Genomic DNA, 15,840 nt, shown 5'->3' with positions numbered 1-15,840 from the left:
CCTTTCTGGCAGGCATGTTTTTGTAAAATGCCAAGACTCTTCTCTTCCTGACCTTCCCACCTTATCACTTTCTAGGGATATGCTGGACAATGCCGGAACTGGCGCGGTCAATCCCCCGCTCATGGACCTCGACATTGAAACTTCCTAAGTCATCATTCCCTCCACGTGTATCGCCTGTCGACCGGACGAAATACCTAAAACGATGCACCGATGATCTTTATGCCTGGCAACGCCGTGAAAGGCCCGCCGACCAACCATTTGTCCTGCACGATGGTCCGCCATATGCAAATGGCGACCTCCATGTCGGACATGCGCTTAACAAGATCTTGAAGGATATCATCTGTCGCGTACAATTGGCTCGCGGGAAGAGGGTGCGGTACGTACCAGGCTGGGATTGCCATGGACTGCCGATCGAGCTCAAAGCCCTCCAAGGCCTGCGTGACGCGGACATCACAAGTGAAACGGTCAGTCCGGCCGTTATTCGCACATCCGCAAGGAAATTGGCAAGACAAACTGTGAAGGAGCAGATGAAAGGATTCCGTGGGTTCGCAGTCATGGCCGACTGGGAGAACCACTGGAAGACCATGGACAAACAATTCGAGATGCGACAATTGAGTATCTTCCGTGAAATGGTGGACCGAGGCCTCATCTACCGAAAGTTCAAGCCGGTGTACTGGTCGCCTTCATCGGGTACCGCTCTTGCGGAAGCAGAATTGGAATACAAGGAAGATCATACCTCGACCGCCGCCCTCGTCAAGTTCCCTCTTGTCGATATCCCTAAGTATCTCTTGGAAAACCCTCTTCTCCGTGGAAAGGACCTGAGTGCGGTGATTTGGACTACTACACCCTGGACGCTGCCTGCCAATGCTGCTATTGCAGTCAGCGAGTCTTTGGAATACACTATTGTCTTGTCGGAGAAACACGGTCATCTTCTTATCGCCCAATCGCGGTTTGAGTACCTCCAGAATATGCTGAAAGAAGATCTCTCTGTCATTGTGCCGTCTATCCTGGGGTCTGAGCTGGCGGAGAAAACTACATATCGACCACTATTCAAGGGGCCTGAAGCTCAGCCGCAGCCCATATTCGCCGCCGACTTTGTTACTGCTGATTCTGGCTCTGGTATGGTTCACTGCGCCCCTGGTCACGGAATGGACGACTACGAAGCATGTCTTGCGCGTGGCATTCCTGTGTTCGCTCCCGTCAACGATGAGGGCAAATTCACAGATAAAGCTATGCCCCTCGATCCTACGCGTTTAACCGGAAAGCCTGTCTTGGGAGAAGGTAACACTGCAGTGTTGGAATGGGTGGAATCGTGTGATCAGTTGCTTGCCCAACACAAGTACGAGCACAAATACCCTTACGACTGGCGTTCCAAGCTTCCGGTCATTGTTCGGGCAACCGAGCAGTGGTTTGCCGATGTGGCCGATATCCGCAGTAGTGCTCTTCGAGCGTTGGAAGATGCCCGGTTTGTTCCTGAGACTGGAAAGCAACGGCTCGAGAACTTTGTCAAAAACCGGAGTGAATGGTGTATCTCGCGACAGCGCGCGTGGGGTGTTCCAATTCCTGCAATCTATCACCGGACCACTGGAGAGGCTGTCTTGACCAAGGATAGCGTTTCACATATCATGGCCACAATTGAAGAGCGGGGAATCGATGCTTGGTGGACCGACAGTGCGGATGATGCTGCATGGATTCCTCCGTCCTTGAGGAACGAACCTGGAGCGGGGTATCGACGTGGAACGGACACGATGGACGTTTGGTTTGACAGTGGTACCAGCTGGGCCGAGATCGATGTTCCCATGGAGGGACGGAGTCATCCAGCCGACGTATATCTTGAAGGTACCGATCAGCACCGTGGTTGGTTCCAGTCGGGTCTTCTCACGTATATCTCACACCAGCTCGGTTCGGGTCAATCCACGCCTCGTGCGCCATTCAAGAATCTCATCACCCACGGTTTCACACTGGACGAATATGGGCGGAAAATGAGCAAGTCCATTGGCAATGTGATCCACCCACAGACCATCATGGATGGAACTCTGCTGCCTCCTCTCAAACCCCGTAAAGGCAAAGGAAAGAAGCAACTTGAGAACCCAGAACCCGTGTACGACGCTCTTGGCCCAGATGCACTTCGCATGTGGGCGGCGAGCAGTGACTACACGCGCGACGTGGTGATTGGAAGACAAGTGCTCCAGACCGTCAACACCAGTCTCCACAAGTTCCGTGTCACCTTCAAGTTGCTGCTGGGTGCACTTGCCGATTTCCATCCGGAAAACGTTGTCCCATACGGGCAGCTGCAGCTGGTCGATCGCATTGCACTCAAGCACCTTTCGGACATGGTACTCACGTCGCAGAAGGCGTGTGACAACTTCGAGTTCTATAAGGGCGTGAGTACGATGAACCGGTGGGCCAACCTTGAGTTTTCTGCGTTCTACATGGAAGCGATCAAGGACCGGCTCTACACCCTTGGTGAGGACAGTACTAGTCGGCGTGCCGCACAAACGACCTTATTCTACATCTACAACCATCTTCAAGAGGCGCTGGCTCCTATCACACCAGTTCTTGTGGAAGAGACATGGGAATATACCCCCGAGTCTATCCGCACCAAATCTCAGCATCCCCTGCAGCGTGTTATTTCCGCCCCGGCTCCGGAGTGGCAGGATTCAGCCCTGGACACCAGCTACCAGGAGCTGACGGTAGTCCACTCCGCTATCAAGAACTTGCAGGAGCAGGCCCGTAGTAAAAAGCAGCTTGGCTCCTCCTTGCAGTCCTTTGTCCACATTGTGGTCCCCGGCACTGGGTTATTCCAGCAGTATTTGTCAGAGCTCCCTGATCTCTTTGTGGTGTCATCCATCACCCTGTCATCCCATGGTGAAGCTCTCCCGACCGAGATCAAGGATGCTGAATGGCAATATGAGGAGACATTTGAACTGGGTGGCCAACCAGGCAAAGTGTATGTGTACGCGCCACAGGCCTCCAAGTGCCCACGGTGCTGGCGGTACGCCATTCCGGAACCGGTGGCGGTCGAAAATACGATCTGCGACCGGTGTGAGACAGTGATGCATGAGGCAAACGCCTAGAACGCTGTACAAGTCTGTATATTTATTCTTATGTATTATATCGATCATCTCCAGAGCAGTGATTGGACATGGCAGCCAATTTGACAACTGCAGTACAACCAATAATGTAGAACATCAAACAAATTAAATACCAAGTTGAAAGGAATAATCCTGTAATCCAATTAATCTACTAATTTACTAATAAATTAACTAAATGTACTAACTCCCCATGTACAATGTAGTGCTATAGTTGGCTATGACGACAGTATCCAGTCAATGACGGTTGTCCCCAATCATCCCCAAAATCCTGCTTTGATGCATTGCTTCGTCATACCATTCATATATTGCTTTTGCTCTTTTGCTCTTTTGCTCTTTTGCTCTTCTTCTTCTACAACTTCTTCAATTCAGCATGATTGATCCTTTTGATAAGTTTACTACTCCAACGGCGCCCGCCACCACGTCCTCAGTGGCGCCTATTCCCACTGTTATTCCGGGATCTCAGGTCTACCAGGAACTTCATGATACGGGAAAACGGACTCTATGGTATGTGTATAATATATATTTTACTGCCAAATTATTCTAACATTTATAGGGTTGTCACTGTGTTGATGGGCGTCTCCTCGCTGGTGTTCTATACTCTGGCCGCTCGAGCTCCTCTGGTGAGTTGATGCATCATCTCTTCTATACTTTACATATATCTAATATCTACTCAGTCTAAGCGGATTTTCCATATTCTAACTTCCCTGATAACCACCATCTCCTTCATAATCTACCTGGCCCTGTCAACAGGCCAGGGCATAACAACCAAACATGCCACAATACACGAACGCCACAAGCATGTCCCAGACACCGACACAGAGTACATCCGCCAGGTCCTATGGCTGCGCTTTGTGAACTGGGCACTTACAACCCCGCTTCTTTTCATCAACTTCGCCCTTCTGTCGGGCCTCCCAGGCGCAAACTTACTCATCGCGATTGTCGCCCACTTGATCATGCTTGCAACAGCTCTATTAGGCATATTTTCAGGCCACAGCCGCGAGCGCTGGGTCTGGCTAACCCTCACGTGTATCTCCTACCTGGTCGTGATCCATCATGTAGGCTTCCACGCCCAGCGAGCGGCGAAGAGCAAGGATGTCCAGGCAAGACGGCTCTTCGGGTCTATTTCCGGGTCTGGGATTGCTATGCTAGCGCTATTCCCTATGTGAGTTATATTCAGAAGGGCATTACTGAGTCGGTTTGCGGGTGCTAATGTTGAGTAGTTCTCTCGCGGCTGGTGCTCTTGCGCTTAGATTGAGCGTTGATACGGAGACTATCCTCTTCGCTATCCAGGATGTCTTTACGCAAGGTATCCTTGGATACTGGCTTCTGTTCGCTCATGAGAATACTCCTGAGATGTGAGTTTCAATCCAGTCTCGGTGTTGATGTCATGCTAATTGCTGTAGTGCGCTATATATGGAGGGATTCTGGTCCCATGGTGTCGGCAATGAGGGAGCTATTCGTATCTCCGATGAAGAGGGTGCGTAAGGAAATGACTTCTCGCTTACATGCAGATTGGAATTGAGGTGATGGGATCTGGATATTTCTTCTCTCATTTCTTTCCGTTGACTATCTGATTTCTCTTCATCCTTCTCTCAATTCTCAGTTCCATCTGAGGTTTGGTTTGATGTGATATGAGCATGGTGATATTGAGACTTGGCCCTACTATTTTACATTTTTGTCCGTACTCTACATAAAGAAGCAAGAATGACTTGACCTTTTTTTTTTTTTTTTTTCTTACTTATACAAAGCCGAATGATATTTCCCTGGCGGCACGCTCAGCAGAGCCCCCCGGAGAAGGCTCTGATGAGCGTGCCGCCCCCGATGGACACGGACCCCGTCCGTTCACATCCTCTAGACCCGCAGGCCGTCCACCGCAGCGGTGAGCTCGGCAAGTGTCTCCTCACCGAGCTCGACAGCCCCGGAGGGCCCGGCCTCGCCGCGGGCCACTCCGAACTGGTCCGAGTGACGAACTCGGACGTCTCGCTGGGCGCGAGACAGCCAGAAACCGCAGTCGATGCAGTCCTTCTTGAAGTGAACCTCCTCGAGGTTCTGGAACCACAACGCGAAGGCATCCCCGTCCACGGCGAAGCCGGTCAAGGTGAGATGCTTGACCGGCAGGTATGGGGGGACGGGGAACCCGGTGCAGCGGACAATGACCTTTGCCTTCTCGATGCAGTACTTGTCGAGGTACTCGCCGTACCCGATCTTGGTGCTGATCTCTCCGTCGCCTTGGCCACTACAGGTGAGTCAGGTTAGCATACTGTCACGTCTCTTTGTCACATAACTCTCAGTTGGGTACAACTTACTAGTAAGCGGGCTCGGCCCACGACTTAACGTTCATCACCCATCCCTTCGTGATAGGCTTCCACCCACTTGGTCCCACAGGCTTCTCAATATCCAGACCCACTGCCATTTCTAGCTCGAGAGTGACTAGTCGGGGGTTCAACCACACCACCTGCCAGATCACAGGCTGGTAGGACTTCATCATACCAACCAGCTTTAGGACGCGCAGGTTGCGGAACTGGGTCAGGGGCCGCATCTGTTCCAGGGTAAGAAGGGTGATTTGGATCTCATCCTCTAGGTCTGCGGCTTCTTCATCGCTGATGACATCACTGGGACCATCCGGGTCCGAGTCGTGGACAGCGCCCTTTTCTTTCGCGTTCTTGGTGTCGGTGCCCAAACTTATGATGACAGAGCTCTCACTGTCGAGATTCATCATGAATCCGCCAGTCGCAGGGTTGTCGTTGGATGTCTCATTCTCGGTAGCACACTTGGTGTTGATGCCAGCCTGGTCAATGGTGACTTGCCCGGCAGCAGACTTCTTCGAGATGGGCTCATCGGTACTAACAGACTTGATAGCATCATAATTCTTGGCGGTGGTCTTCTCAGTCATCAGATGGTCGCCGGTAGTCAGCTCCTTGGTAGCACTCTCCATGTTAACGTCCGTCTCAGCAGTGCCCTTGTCGGTGGGCAGGTTGTCAGCGGCAGAACCCTTGATGCCAAGTTCAGCTGTGGTGGCTTTGTGGGTAGCAGAGCTCTCAATGACGAAGTCAGTGATGGTGGCCTTGTCAACCATGGCAATTTTGTTTTTGACGGAAGATTTGATGTTGGGACCAGTCATCATAGTTTTGTCGACAATGACCTCTTCAGTCACGCCACTTTTCTTGATATTCTGGTCATCATTGGGATCAACAGGGCTCTTGGGGGCGACCTTGCGAACATCGAAAAACATGTCCAGTTCCAGAACCGACTTGCTGCGAGGGATGTCGTCCCAATTTCCGCCGTTATTGAGATGGGCCAATAAGCTGATCCGAGAACTGCGAGCTGGATGAGGAGCGGGCACGGTTTCAACGCGATGGTCACTTTCCCGCTCAAGCCACTCTTGGAAACTGATAACGCTGAGCAGGTTAGAAGCTCTGGGAAAAGGGTGAGCGTCCTCGGCTGGGTCGGGGGGAGCAATGTCCATGTTGGGAGCAGAAGGTCCTCTGTAGAGAGAACGAAAGGCAGGACGGGGAGGTGGGGGGATGGGAGGAAGAGGAGAATCGGGAGGAATGTAAGTGGATGGAGGTAAGATCTCAGGACGGGGAGGTTGGGGGATGGGAGGAAGAGGATAAGGGGGGGAATGTAAGTGGATGGAGGTAAGATCTCAGGACGGGGAGGTGGGAAGATGGGAGGAAGAGGAGAATCGGGAGGAATGTAAGTGGATGGAGGTAAGATCTCAGGACGGGGAGGTGGGAAGATGGGAGGAAGAGGAGAATCGGGGGAAGGTAAGTGGATGGAGACAGGATTGAAGGACGGGTGGGCTTTTGAGGCTTGACAATTCCTTCAGTGGACGCGAGGATAGGCCCGCGGCGCTTGAGACTGAGTGACTTAAAGGAAGGCAGCTTTGGAAGGCGTAGACTGCTCCTCTTCGAGCTCTTCTCACTCTTACCGGGGCTCTTCCCGGGAGAGTTCGTGGTCTCGGTCCCTGTAGGAGAGGGCTGAGCGGTATTCCGGAGTAGCAGGTTATTCAAAGAAGCAAGCTGAGACAGTTGAAAGCGGCTGTTCCTCTTCTTTGGACTCTGTTCAGGAGAACTTGTGACTGCAGTCTGAACAGGGTCCTTAGAAGGCGACTGAGTGGGGCTCGGGGCAGTTAGGGCTAGGTTGTAACAGCATTAGCATGATGTATACATCAACGGGCACGCTTGCTGGTAGGGCTTTGGGGAATTGAATAGAACAATGATCAGTGATGCAGCATAGTAAAGAACATACCTTGTGCCTCATTCCTCTCAAGCTCATCGTCGCGTCTCGTCTCATCTTGCCATAACTGGTGTCCCAGGAGGCTTCTGTCCCAGAGTTCGCCCATTGCACGCTCGTTTACGTTATCCGTGTTGATTTCAGATCAAAAACAATGGAGAATAGATGAAAGCAAGTACTGAAAGGATGGAGAAGTTTGGAGGATGAGAGAGACGAGAAGGAAGAGGAAGATGAAGAGGTACAACCTCCAAGAAAACTCCAAGCGGGTGTTCGTCGCGTTAACGTGCTCTCGAGGTAGGTACCATTTCTCCCAAGCCTAATCCGCCGAAACCGACATCGAGGGTTCCGGTTCAATCTGCGCGCTCACTCTTATTATAGTTCTTTACTCGGCGCCGTTAGAATTATGACGCCGTACACTAAACGAACTGCCATGTCCCTGCCAACATTCTCTATGGACATTTTCACAATCAGACCCCCTAGATCACAGCATGCTCTCTCGATCTTCTTGCTTAACTGCATTACGGGTGGGCCTGTCTCTGGGGTTGTGTCTCATTCCCAATTGCATTCATTTCCTCCATTGCCTTGTTGAAACTGGTCGGTTCGAAGTCGTAAAGAACACCTGAGCCAATAATACCTTGACCCCTCCATTTCCCCCTTCCCAATCGTTTACCTTAGGAGATTATCCTTTATCTGTTTTTCTTTGACGAAAAGAGAGCATGTGTACTTCAATTAATCGCGATGCCGGAAAGGGACCTCCTCGTATACAGGCTGGAACAGTGGCCGTCCCTCACAGGTCTTTGGACCAGTATTACTTTAAGCTTGACTTGAGCAAAGCCACAACTCGATCACAATATAGGATGGGCACCAAGACCTAGCGAACTCGTATATTGCTGTTGCCTATAAAATGTGCTAGGAGATTGCAGAAGATCCGCAGAGAGTCATATATCCGACTCTAGAGCGAGAACGTTGTCTACCAACGTTGTCTACCAACGTTTGAGGCGCATTGTTTGTAGAATATCGAGGCTATTGCTCCGACTCTCTACGGCTTTGTTCAGGTAATATAAGTTTGCTTATAAGCAATTGACCGCCCTATCTATAAGCCAGGAGACACGGAACATATTCTAAACGAGATCGATATTCTTACACAACTCCGCGGTCTTCCGAATACAGACTAACTAGTTGGCCTAGTTGTATCGGAGGACCCGTATAAGTCTTCCCCGCCAACCGATATAACAACAGTGAACATAGGATCCCTTCTTAAGTACAATCCTGGAGGCTGGCTTGAGCAAATTTTGGAGGACGAGTTTCAATTTGATACCTTGCCAATATAATAGGCCTTGCAGATTAGGACAGCAATAGAATTATTACGCAAGAGAGGGCGAAGTTATCTTGACATCAAGCCGTCGAATATTGTTTGGATGTCAATGAAGACGCCGTCCTCATCGATGTTAGCGGAACCGGTGGCTATATGTGGGAATGAATGGCTTTCACCAGAGATGCAGAATCTTCTTCACAAAAGCAGTAAAATAAGTCCCTCCAACACGCCACTTGAGGCACAAGTTGCTATAGGTTGTTGGGCTGGTGGAAGATTACTCTCGTCTATTGTCGCTGACGGTCTAACCAACGTGGCTCCCTAATCTCTCGCCCCTCGCTGTGCGATGCTCTCACACAACTGAATGAGAAGGAGTAGCCGTTCACAATAAGCTGGACCATGTATGTTAGCTACATTGGTTCCATTTATCCAACCTTTTCTCTATCAATCTAAAAATGATACCCGACGTCCGCTAGTAGTGGCCCCCGCCCTTACCTTATTTTCGCTATTGTCCGAGCGATACCTACCTAGGTAGACACCTAGACACCTAGACCCAATTAAGTGTGACTAACTAGTACGAGATAAGAAAGTCTTAAGGCAGACTGATGATGCTGATTGCGGTATATTGAAGCTACTAGTCAAGAAGAATAGTTATACATCAGGTTACTCCCAATACAAAAAGCCCGTCAGGTTACGAAAGCGACATCCATCCCAGCAGGATCACATTCACAAAACCTTGATATGAGATCGACCCGTCAAAGGCACATCAACATGAAGCACCAGCTTCTTATTCTCGGCATCGTACTCGGCGTCGCGGAGTCCCTTCGGCTCGCGCTCCACACCAAGAAGAGTGATAGCCTCAATAGTAACACCAGCATCGTACTCGAACGAGCCCGTCATGCTGAGCTTGCCATGCGTGTACTTGAAGTCGATCTCCGACACGGCGTCCTGTACAAGCGACTCGCCATCGTCGAGATACAGCGATCCCTCAGCGGACCCATCGATTCCGGGCGCAATGACAACGTTGAAGCCCTTCTTGCGCAGCGCGGTGGTGGTATTCGCGCTCTCGATGCGCTGCGGGTAGACAATGCCGCCCTTGTAGTGAACGGTGATGTCCGTGAAGTCGACCTCGGCGGAGACGTATTCACCGCGCCCGCGGACGGGCTTGCCGGTGCCCCATTCGTAGAAGATGTCGTCGGGGAGGTAGTAGTTGACGCTTGTGCTGTTCTCCTCTGTGACGGGGCTGACAAGGATGCCGTCGCCGTAGAAGAACTGCAGGTCGATGGGGTAGGTGTTGGGGTCGTTCGGGTAGTTGAAGAACAGAGGGTTGAGGGCCGGAGTGCCGGTCTGGTTTTGTTTGTAGATGGCGGTGTACATGTAGTCGACTGAATCATTATTAGTCCTAAGTTTCTTCGTCTCGGAGAGACTGTGTGCTTCACTTACGGAGCTGGTATCTGATGGAGATTCCCTTGCGCGCGGCCTCAGCGACGGTCGGCCAGCGGTAGAACTCCTGGGGATTGGCGAAGATTTCAGCGTGGTTGCGGAAGAAGGTATAGAAGGAGCCCAGAGCTGCCCATCTGTTGAATCCATATTAGCTAGAGCCGCATATATGAAGGAAGATTCAGTACCTAGCACATAGCGTCTCCGTTACATTACCACCGAAGCCGCAAACATCGGGACCCACGACGGGGACTTGGTACAACGATGCGAACTGCAGGATCTGGCTGATGGAGAGGCGATACCAGTTCCACCCGGAAACATTATCTGCAGAGTATTTAGCATGGGATCGTTGTTAATATTGAATGGGAGGACGGCAGAAGCATTCTTACCACCAAGCCAGTGGGACACATCCTTGCCGGAGCCAGCAAATGTGCTTCTCGTAATAACCAGAGCGCGGTCATCCGGGCGACGGGCGCGCATAGCGTTGTGGGAATGCGAGGACATCATAGCGCCATAAAGGTTGTGCGTATCATATTGAACGTATCCGCCACTCTGCACCAGATCGGTGTCAGCAGTGCTGTCAGCAAGCGTGGGTCCTGCACCATTCTGAATCATGAACGGCGGTCTGATCAACTCGCGATTCGGAAGGCCCTTGCACTCGTCAGGTCCGCAGCCAGAGCCGGTTTTTCTGCCGTGCTGCCAGCTGTCAGTCGAGGGAGCCCATTGGGATCTGGCGGAGCGCCAGTGACCAGCACCAAGGTTGCGGCGGGAACGAGACCGAGGTTGACGGGGTTCGACAACAGCAGTTGCGCGCTTCTCGTTTGTGTTGCCGGAGGCAAAGTTTGGCTGGAGACTGTCCGGGAACCCAGGGATAGGAGCATCCGGTCCATCTCGGACGGGTGGCGGCGCCGGAGGATCACCATCCACCTCCGCGAAATCCTCAGGGGTGGTGTTGTTACCGGGATAGGGGCGGTTGTAGAAGTTTGCGGGCTCGTTCATGTCGATCCACAACGCGTCGATGTCCGGACCATTCGTTCCGTCGAAGAACTCCAAAAACTGCTCAGTCCAGTACTGCTGCGAGTCGGGGTGGAACCAGTCGGGGAAGTAGCTCGGTCCGGCCCAGACGACTCCCTGGTATTCGGAGCCATTCTTTTCCTTCATGAAAGTACCATATTTGAGACCTGCATCGAGCGCCGGGTTGGACTCCTTGTAGAATACGGCGGGATCGACCATGACGATGTAATGTTGATCCCTCGAATGGATTGTGTCCACCAGGTCTTTGTACAAATTGGCCGGGAACCTTTCTGGATCAATGGTGAAGACGCGCCGACGGTCCATATAATCAATATCCGTCCAGATGGTTTCTAGAGGAATGTTGCTGGAGGAGTAGTTGGCGGTGACGGCGGCGACCTCGTAGACATCTTGGTAGCCGTATTTGCACTGGTGGAAACCAAGTCCCCAATAAGGAGTCATCAATGGAAGCTGGGCAATCTCCGCGTACTGAATGGCCACATCGCGCGGGGTGGGGCCAGCAATGAAGTAGAAATCAAGAACACCGCCGATGATGTTGTACTCGAGATACTGACCACCCTCGTTATCGATGAAGATATCCATGCCGTTGGAGTTGAGTAGGAAGACTCCGTGAGTGGCATCCTTTCTGTGGTCAAAGTAGATTGGGTGAGCGCCGTATAGGTTCTCGCCCTGAGGCGTTCCGTAGGCATCGCGGGTGTAGATCGTCCGAGTGTAGTTGGTCGTGTTCAGCATGAACGAGTCGCTGTGCTCGCCCAGTCCATACAGGTGCGGGTTCTGTGGGAGGTGTGTCTTGAGATAGACATATTGGCTCTCGAACACCAGCTTGTTGCCCGTGGTATCGAAGAGCACCTCACCGGTATCAGTCCGAGATACGGTGAACGAGAAGGGGTCGGCGTTGAATTCAAACTTGAGCTTGGAATCCTTCGGGGAACACCATTGGCCGAAACCGGGACGTGGGAAGACACTGTCTGGAACCTGGTAGACGGTGTTGTTGGTGTCCAAGATCTTGACGTGGAGTCGATCGCTAGTCTGGTACTCCACCTCCAGCTTCAGATCTGGAAGGTCAGTCCCGAAAACATTGCATGCCGGTCCTGCGAGAGAGAGTTCCGCGTAAAACCCTGAACGAGTCTCCCACTGCTTTGTCGCCTTGTATCCTGGGCATTCGGACAGGTCCTTTTCGTAGAGGTCATTGCCGGGGCCATCGAGATCCTCGATACCAGCCTGACTCTGGGCCCAGACACAGCCACTCAGGGTTGCCCCCAAAGTGAGCAGCTTCTTGAAATACATGCTGAGGCCTTGGATAGCGAGAAATTTCACGTACGCATAAGGTCCTTATATAGTTCCCTCGATTCCCTCGGTCCCCTTCCAAGATTTGCCAAGGTGGACCCTGTTGTCAGTGCGGGGACTATAGCATTCCCCAAGGCCGCCATCCCCACACCGGAATAGGATATGGTATTCCAACCATCCAGCTCTAAAGTGGAAGGCCTTCATTGTTTCTGTCACTTTTGAGGTCAATGTGCCATCAATTTCGTCGAGATCTTCGTAGGATTCCTTACCCCGGCATTCGCAGTATATAGATGAGTTTTCACCTGCCGATCTAAACAAAAGAGCATAAACCCCGCTCAAGCTGTAAGCCGGCGATGATCGCCCGTCCCATCTGCCGAGTATTCCGGTGAAAGTTCGTCAAATGATGCGATCGTCCGTCCTTCGGATTTGCCGACTGCTCCGGTAAAAGCCCGAGAAATGATGCGGTCAACTCCACTGCAGAGACACACTTTCTTGTCCTCCGGCAAATGTCCGTAAATGTGGGGGCTCCATGGGGTACCCCCACGCTTGGTATGAATGTTTGGATGTCTTCAATAGTTTCATGATCTCAGCTCTTCATCAAGTAGCTCTTTAAGTCGTGAAAAGACAAGGTCTAGTGTTGTGGAAGGTAGTCATCAGTGAAATGCCCAGGTGGAATGCGAGCTCAACTCTCTGAAAGGCACGTTCGATTACACTTGATCTCTTCAAAGTCTGGATTGTCAGTTTATCCGACTATTTCCCGATTATAGTATCCATTTCCTTCCAAATTCTTCAGTTCTATCGGCAAAGGCGAGGGTAAAAGTGGCTAAAGGCGGCGCGGAGCTCGGGTGAGGACGCCAAACCCGAAGAGGCAATGGGATGAAAACAGGGGCAGAGCGAGCAATGGGAGTTTCATTGTGCATAAGTAGAAAGAAAGGTAATTCCAGAAAGTAGACATACAATTGGAAAGGTAAAAGAGTCTCTTAGGGGTTTTCCAAGTCTTGGAGCACAGCACCATTCTATCCTTTAAGTGAAGTTTATCGTACAGGAAACAGAGAGTAGGGCCGCAATATATTAGCTACTGAGATACAAGACCATGCAAGTTGCTAATGTCCCCGTTTTCTTCTCCGCGAATCCCGGTTTGAATGGCCCATCTCAAGATCTCCCATACATTGGTTCGGTCCCTGCATGAGACAGCAAGATCTGCCGCCAGTAGAAATTCACTTTTAGCAAGGGCAGGAGACATGTGGGACGAGACCTGATGCCCGATCTCAGCACCAATTCGAACCCAATGTGATTTCGTTGACGGTTCAACAAAAGCAAAAAAAAGCCAGATAGATTCGTCGCCCGTGTCATCGTCGCTGTCATCTTTATCCTCTGCTCCACCATGTATATAGCGTGATGCGCATGAGGTTCTAGTTCTAGCGGAGCTAGAGAAGTGTAAATGATGGTAGGGAATCACCGGGTCATGGGTGGTGAGTCCAAAGACGTCACCCGCGCGAATTGGCTCACAGGCCTCGCAGGGTCATAACCTCTGATTATCCCCAGGTGTGCGCGGTCTCGTCGTAGTTTCCGTCTCGCGTGGTCACCGAATAGTCGCACCACTAGTAGAGGTCAAAACGAGTTACTTGGGTTAAATGTGCCGAACAGGGGCTCACCTTGGAATCGTTGTTTATCTTTAGGGAGACGAATGCATACCCATGGCCAACATTGAGCGGACAAAGTAGTTGCCAACTCCATGGCTAAAGATGACCGAAGGGCCGTCGTCACAAGTACTTCCAAGGAAGGGACTTACGAGCACATTGTGGGAGAGAGGCTCCTGGAGGGGGGTGCATCCACGGGGCCTGGTCTGTTGGGTTTCGCGTTAAGCGAAAAGCGACTTGTACTTCCTTTCGGGTCATTTTCCCATTGGAGACCTTTGGGAGAGGGAGTGATATCTGCCCATGTTGTTGTTCGGCTTTGGCTAGAAGTGCCCAGAACTCGTCTCGTTGTACACAGCATTGTGTGTACCAGGGTCAGTCCAATCCATTCCACATCTCTGAGAACATTTACAGCAGCCGAGGCCCGCTTGCAAATGAACTCTCTCTTTTGGGCAGGGGCATCCACCTGTCTTACAGCGGCTCTCCCTCCACTTTGGTAGTGGCCGTGTTGTACTAAAGGACAAACAGCAGATCACACCTGCTTCATGGGAAAAGGCCCCTTAGGGCGCTTCTCGTAGAGCATCTGACATGCTATCGTCTCCTTCCAGTAGCTGCAAGTTTACCACTGCAGTCCTAAGGGATTGATCAAGAAGACGCGGAATCTCACGTTTGATTTCCTCCCGCCATTCCAATCAAAGATTAATCATATGCTTTTGCCACTTCTTGCATGAAATGATATTCTTCGATTGATTCGGAAAGAGAGGGAAGGGGGAGAAGGAGAGAAAACGGGACAGCCGATGTCGTATGCGAAAGTAAACGATCTTCGTCGGGCTTCCACACGAAGGCAGGTGCCTCAGAGATAGGTTATTGCATGGTGTTTGAACTTGTGCTGAAATGATTCGTTGTCGGGAGTGTAGGAAGGATTGAATGATGGATGAATTAGAAGAGCCCGGTTGCTTTGTTAGGACCGATGGTTGAGTAAGAAGAGAGAGATGAGTAAGGTGTTTCCGAAGAATCGAAACTCCCAGAACACATTGTCGATGGCCTCTCTTCAACTCGACGGATTGGCAGGATTTGTCAGGAGGCTTGACTCTGAGGTCGTACATATACTCTGCCAGCTGTCCGAGCAGTATCCTGGTCCACTGCTCCCCAAACCCCCTGGACAACCCGTGCTCAAACACCCAGGGGACATTGAGTTCCCCTACGGCCTTTAAATCAAGGCTGCCAGTTCTGCTCATGAGCATTGCGGAGTCAGGAACCAAGTTGTACGCTGCCCCGGCTGCTTTGAAATTGCCATAGCCGATGTTGATCGACTGGGCCTCCATGGCCGCTTCCAACAATCCGTGGGGGCTTCAACGCGGCCGCTTTGGCTAAGGTAATTCCCGACCAGAAGTTTGGGACGGCCACTCAGTCCACAACTGCGTCTTGGTAGTACATCTAATCTTACGGCTCTGTCTCTTCTTCGTCCCTGTGTTGGCCTTGATAGTTGCCCAGCAGATTGTAGTGCGGATGCATGTCTCAGTGTATGCTTCTTCCGTGCAGGGGCTGCGCGATGCCGAAAATCCAGAAGATGCTTCTGTTGGATCCTACCATCTGCCAGTAGGGTTTGGTGCGGTCCTCTGGCAGATAATCAGCGATCGCTTCGGGTACAATGATATGTTATCGACGATCTTGCCTGCCTTCTCGATGACGAAATAGTCGGCGTACCCAATGGACGTTCACCCGGCGTCTTTCCTGCTTGCCCGCTTATTCGCTTCCGGGATATCTTTACTCTGTTCTGAGGACGTCAGGTTGTTCCCGT

At 51.5% G+C, this 15,840-nt stretch overlaps 4 protein-coding genes across 4 annotated transcripts; 2 read left to right on the top strand and 2 right to left on the bottom strand.

The window, feature by feature from the left end:
* Positions 1 to 89: 89 nt before the first annotated feature.
* On the top strand, positions 90 to 3,077 carry N7489_001569 (isoleucine--tRNA ligase ISM1; the record flags this gene model as incomplete). The annotated part of the gene is made up of 1 exon (XM_056707324.1): positions 90 to 3,077. One exon carries the CDS (start codon positions 90 to 92, stop codon positions 3,075 to 3,077), a length of 2,988 nt encoding a protein of 995 aa, XP_056571626.1.
* Positions 3,078 to 3,465: 388 nt separating this feature from the next.
* On the top strand, positions 3,466 to 4,580 carry N7489_001568 (opsin family protein; the record flags this gene model as incomplete). The annotated part of the gene is made up of 5 exons (XM_056707323.1): positions 3,466 to 3,599; positions 3,649 to 3,715; positions 3,770 to 4,257; positions 4,316 to 4,450; positions 4,499 to 4,580. 5 exons carry the CDS (start codon positions 3,466 to 3,468, stop codon positions 4,578 to 4,580), a joined length of 906 nt encoding a protein of 301 aa, XP_056571625.1.
* A 366-nt stretch (positions 4,581 to 4,946) lies between these two features.
* On the bottom strand, positions 4,947 to 7,440 carry N7489_001567 (uncharacterized protein; the record flags this gene model as incomplete). The annotated part of the gene is made up of 4 exons (XM_056707322.1): positions 4,947 to 5,331; positions 5,402 to 6,580; positions 6,879 to 7,233; positions 7,347 to 7,440. 4 exons carry the CDS (start codon positions 7,438 to 7,440, stop codon positions 4,947 to 4,949), a joined length of 2,013 nt encoding a protein of 670 aa, XP_056571624.1.
* Positions 7,441 to 9,369: 1,929 nt separating this feature from the next.
* N7489_001566 (glycoside hydrolase family 31 protein) lies at positions 9,370 to 12,402 on the bottom strand (the record flags this gene model as incomplete). Its single annotated transcript, XM_056707321.1, has 4 exons — positions 9,370 to 10,028; positions 10,087 to 10,220; positions 10,272 to 10,407; positions 10,473 to 12,402. 4 exons carry the CDS (start codon positions 12,400 to 12,402, stop codon positions 9,370 to 9,372), a joined length of 2,859 nt encoding a protein of 952 aa, XP_056571623.1.
* Between the last annotated feature and the right edge of the window lie 3,438 nt (positions 12,403 to 15,840).

Source organism: Penicillium chrysogenum, assembly GCF_028827035.1.
Source record: "Penicillium chrysogenum strain IBT 35668 chromosome Unknown utg000001l_segment0_segment0, whole genome shotgun sequence".
NCBI classification, from domain to species: Eukaryota; Fungi; Ascomycota; class Eurotiomycetes; order Eurotiales; family Aspergillaceae; genus Penicillium; species Penicillium chrysogenum.
This window is presented reverse-complemented; position numbering and strand designations above follow the sequence as displayed.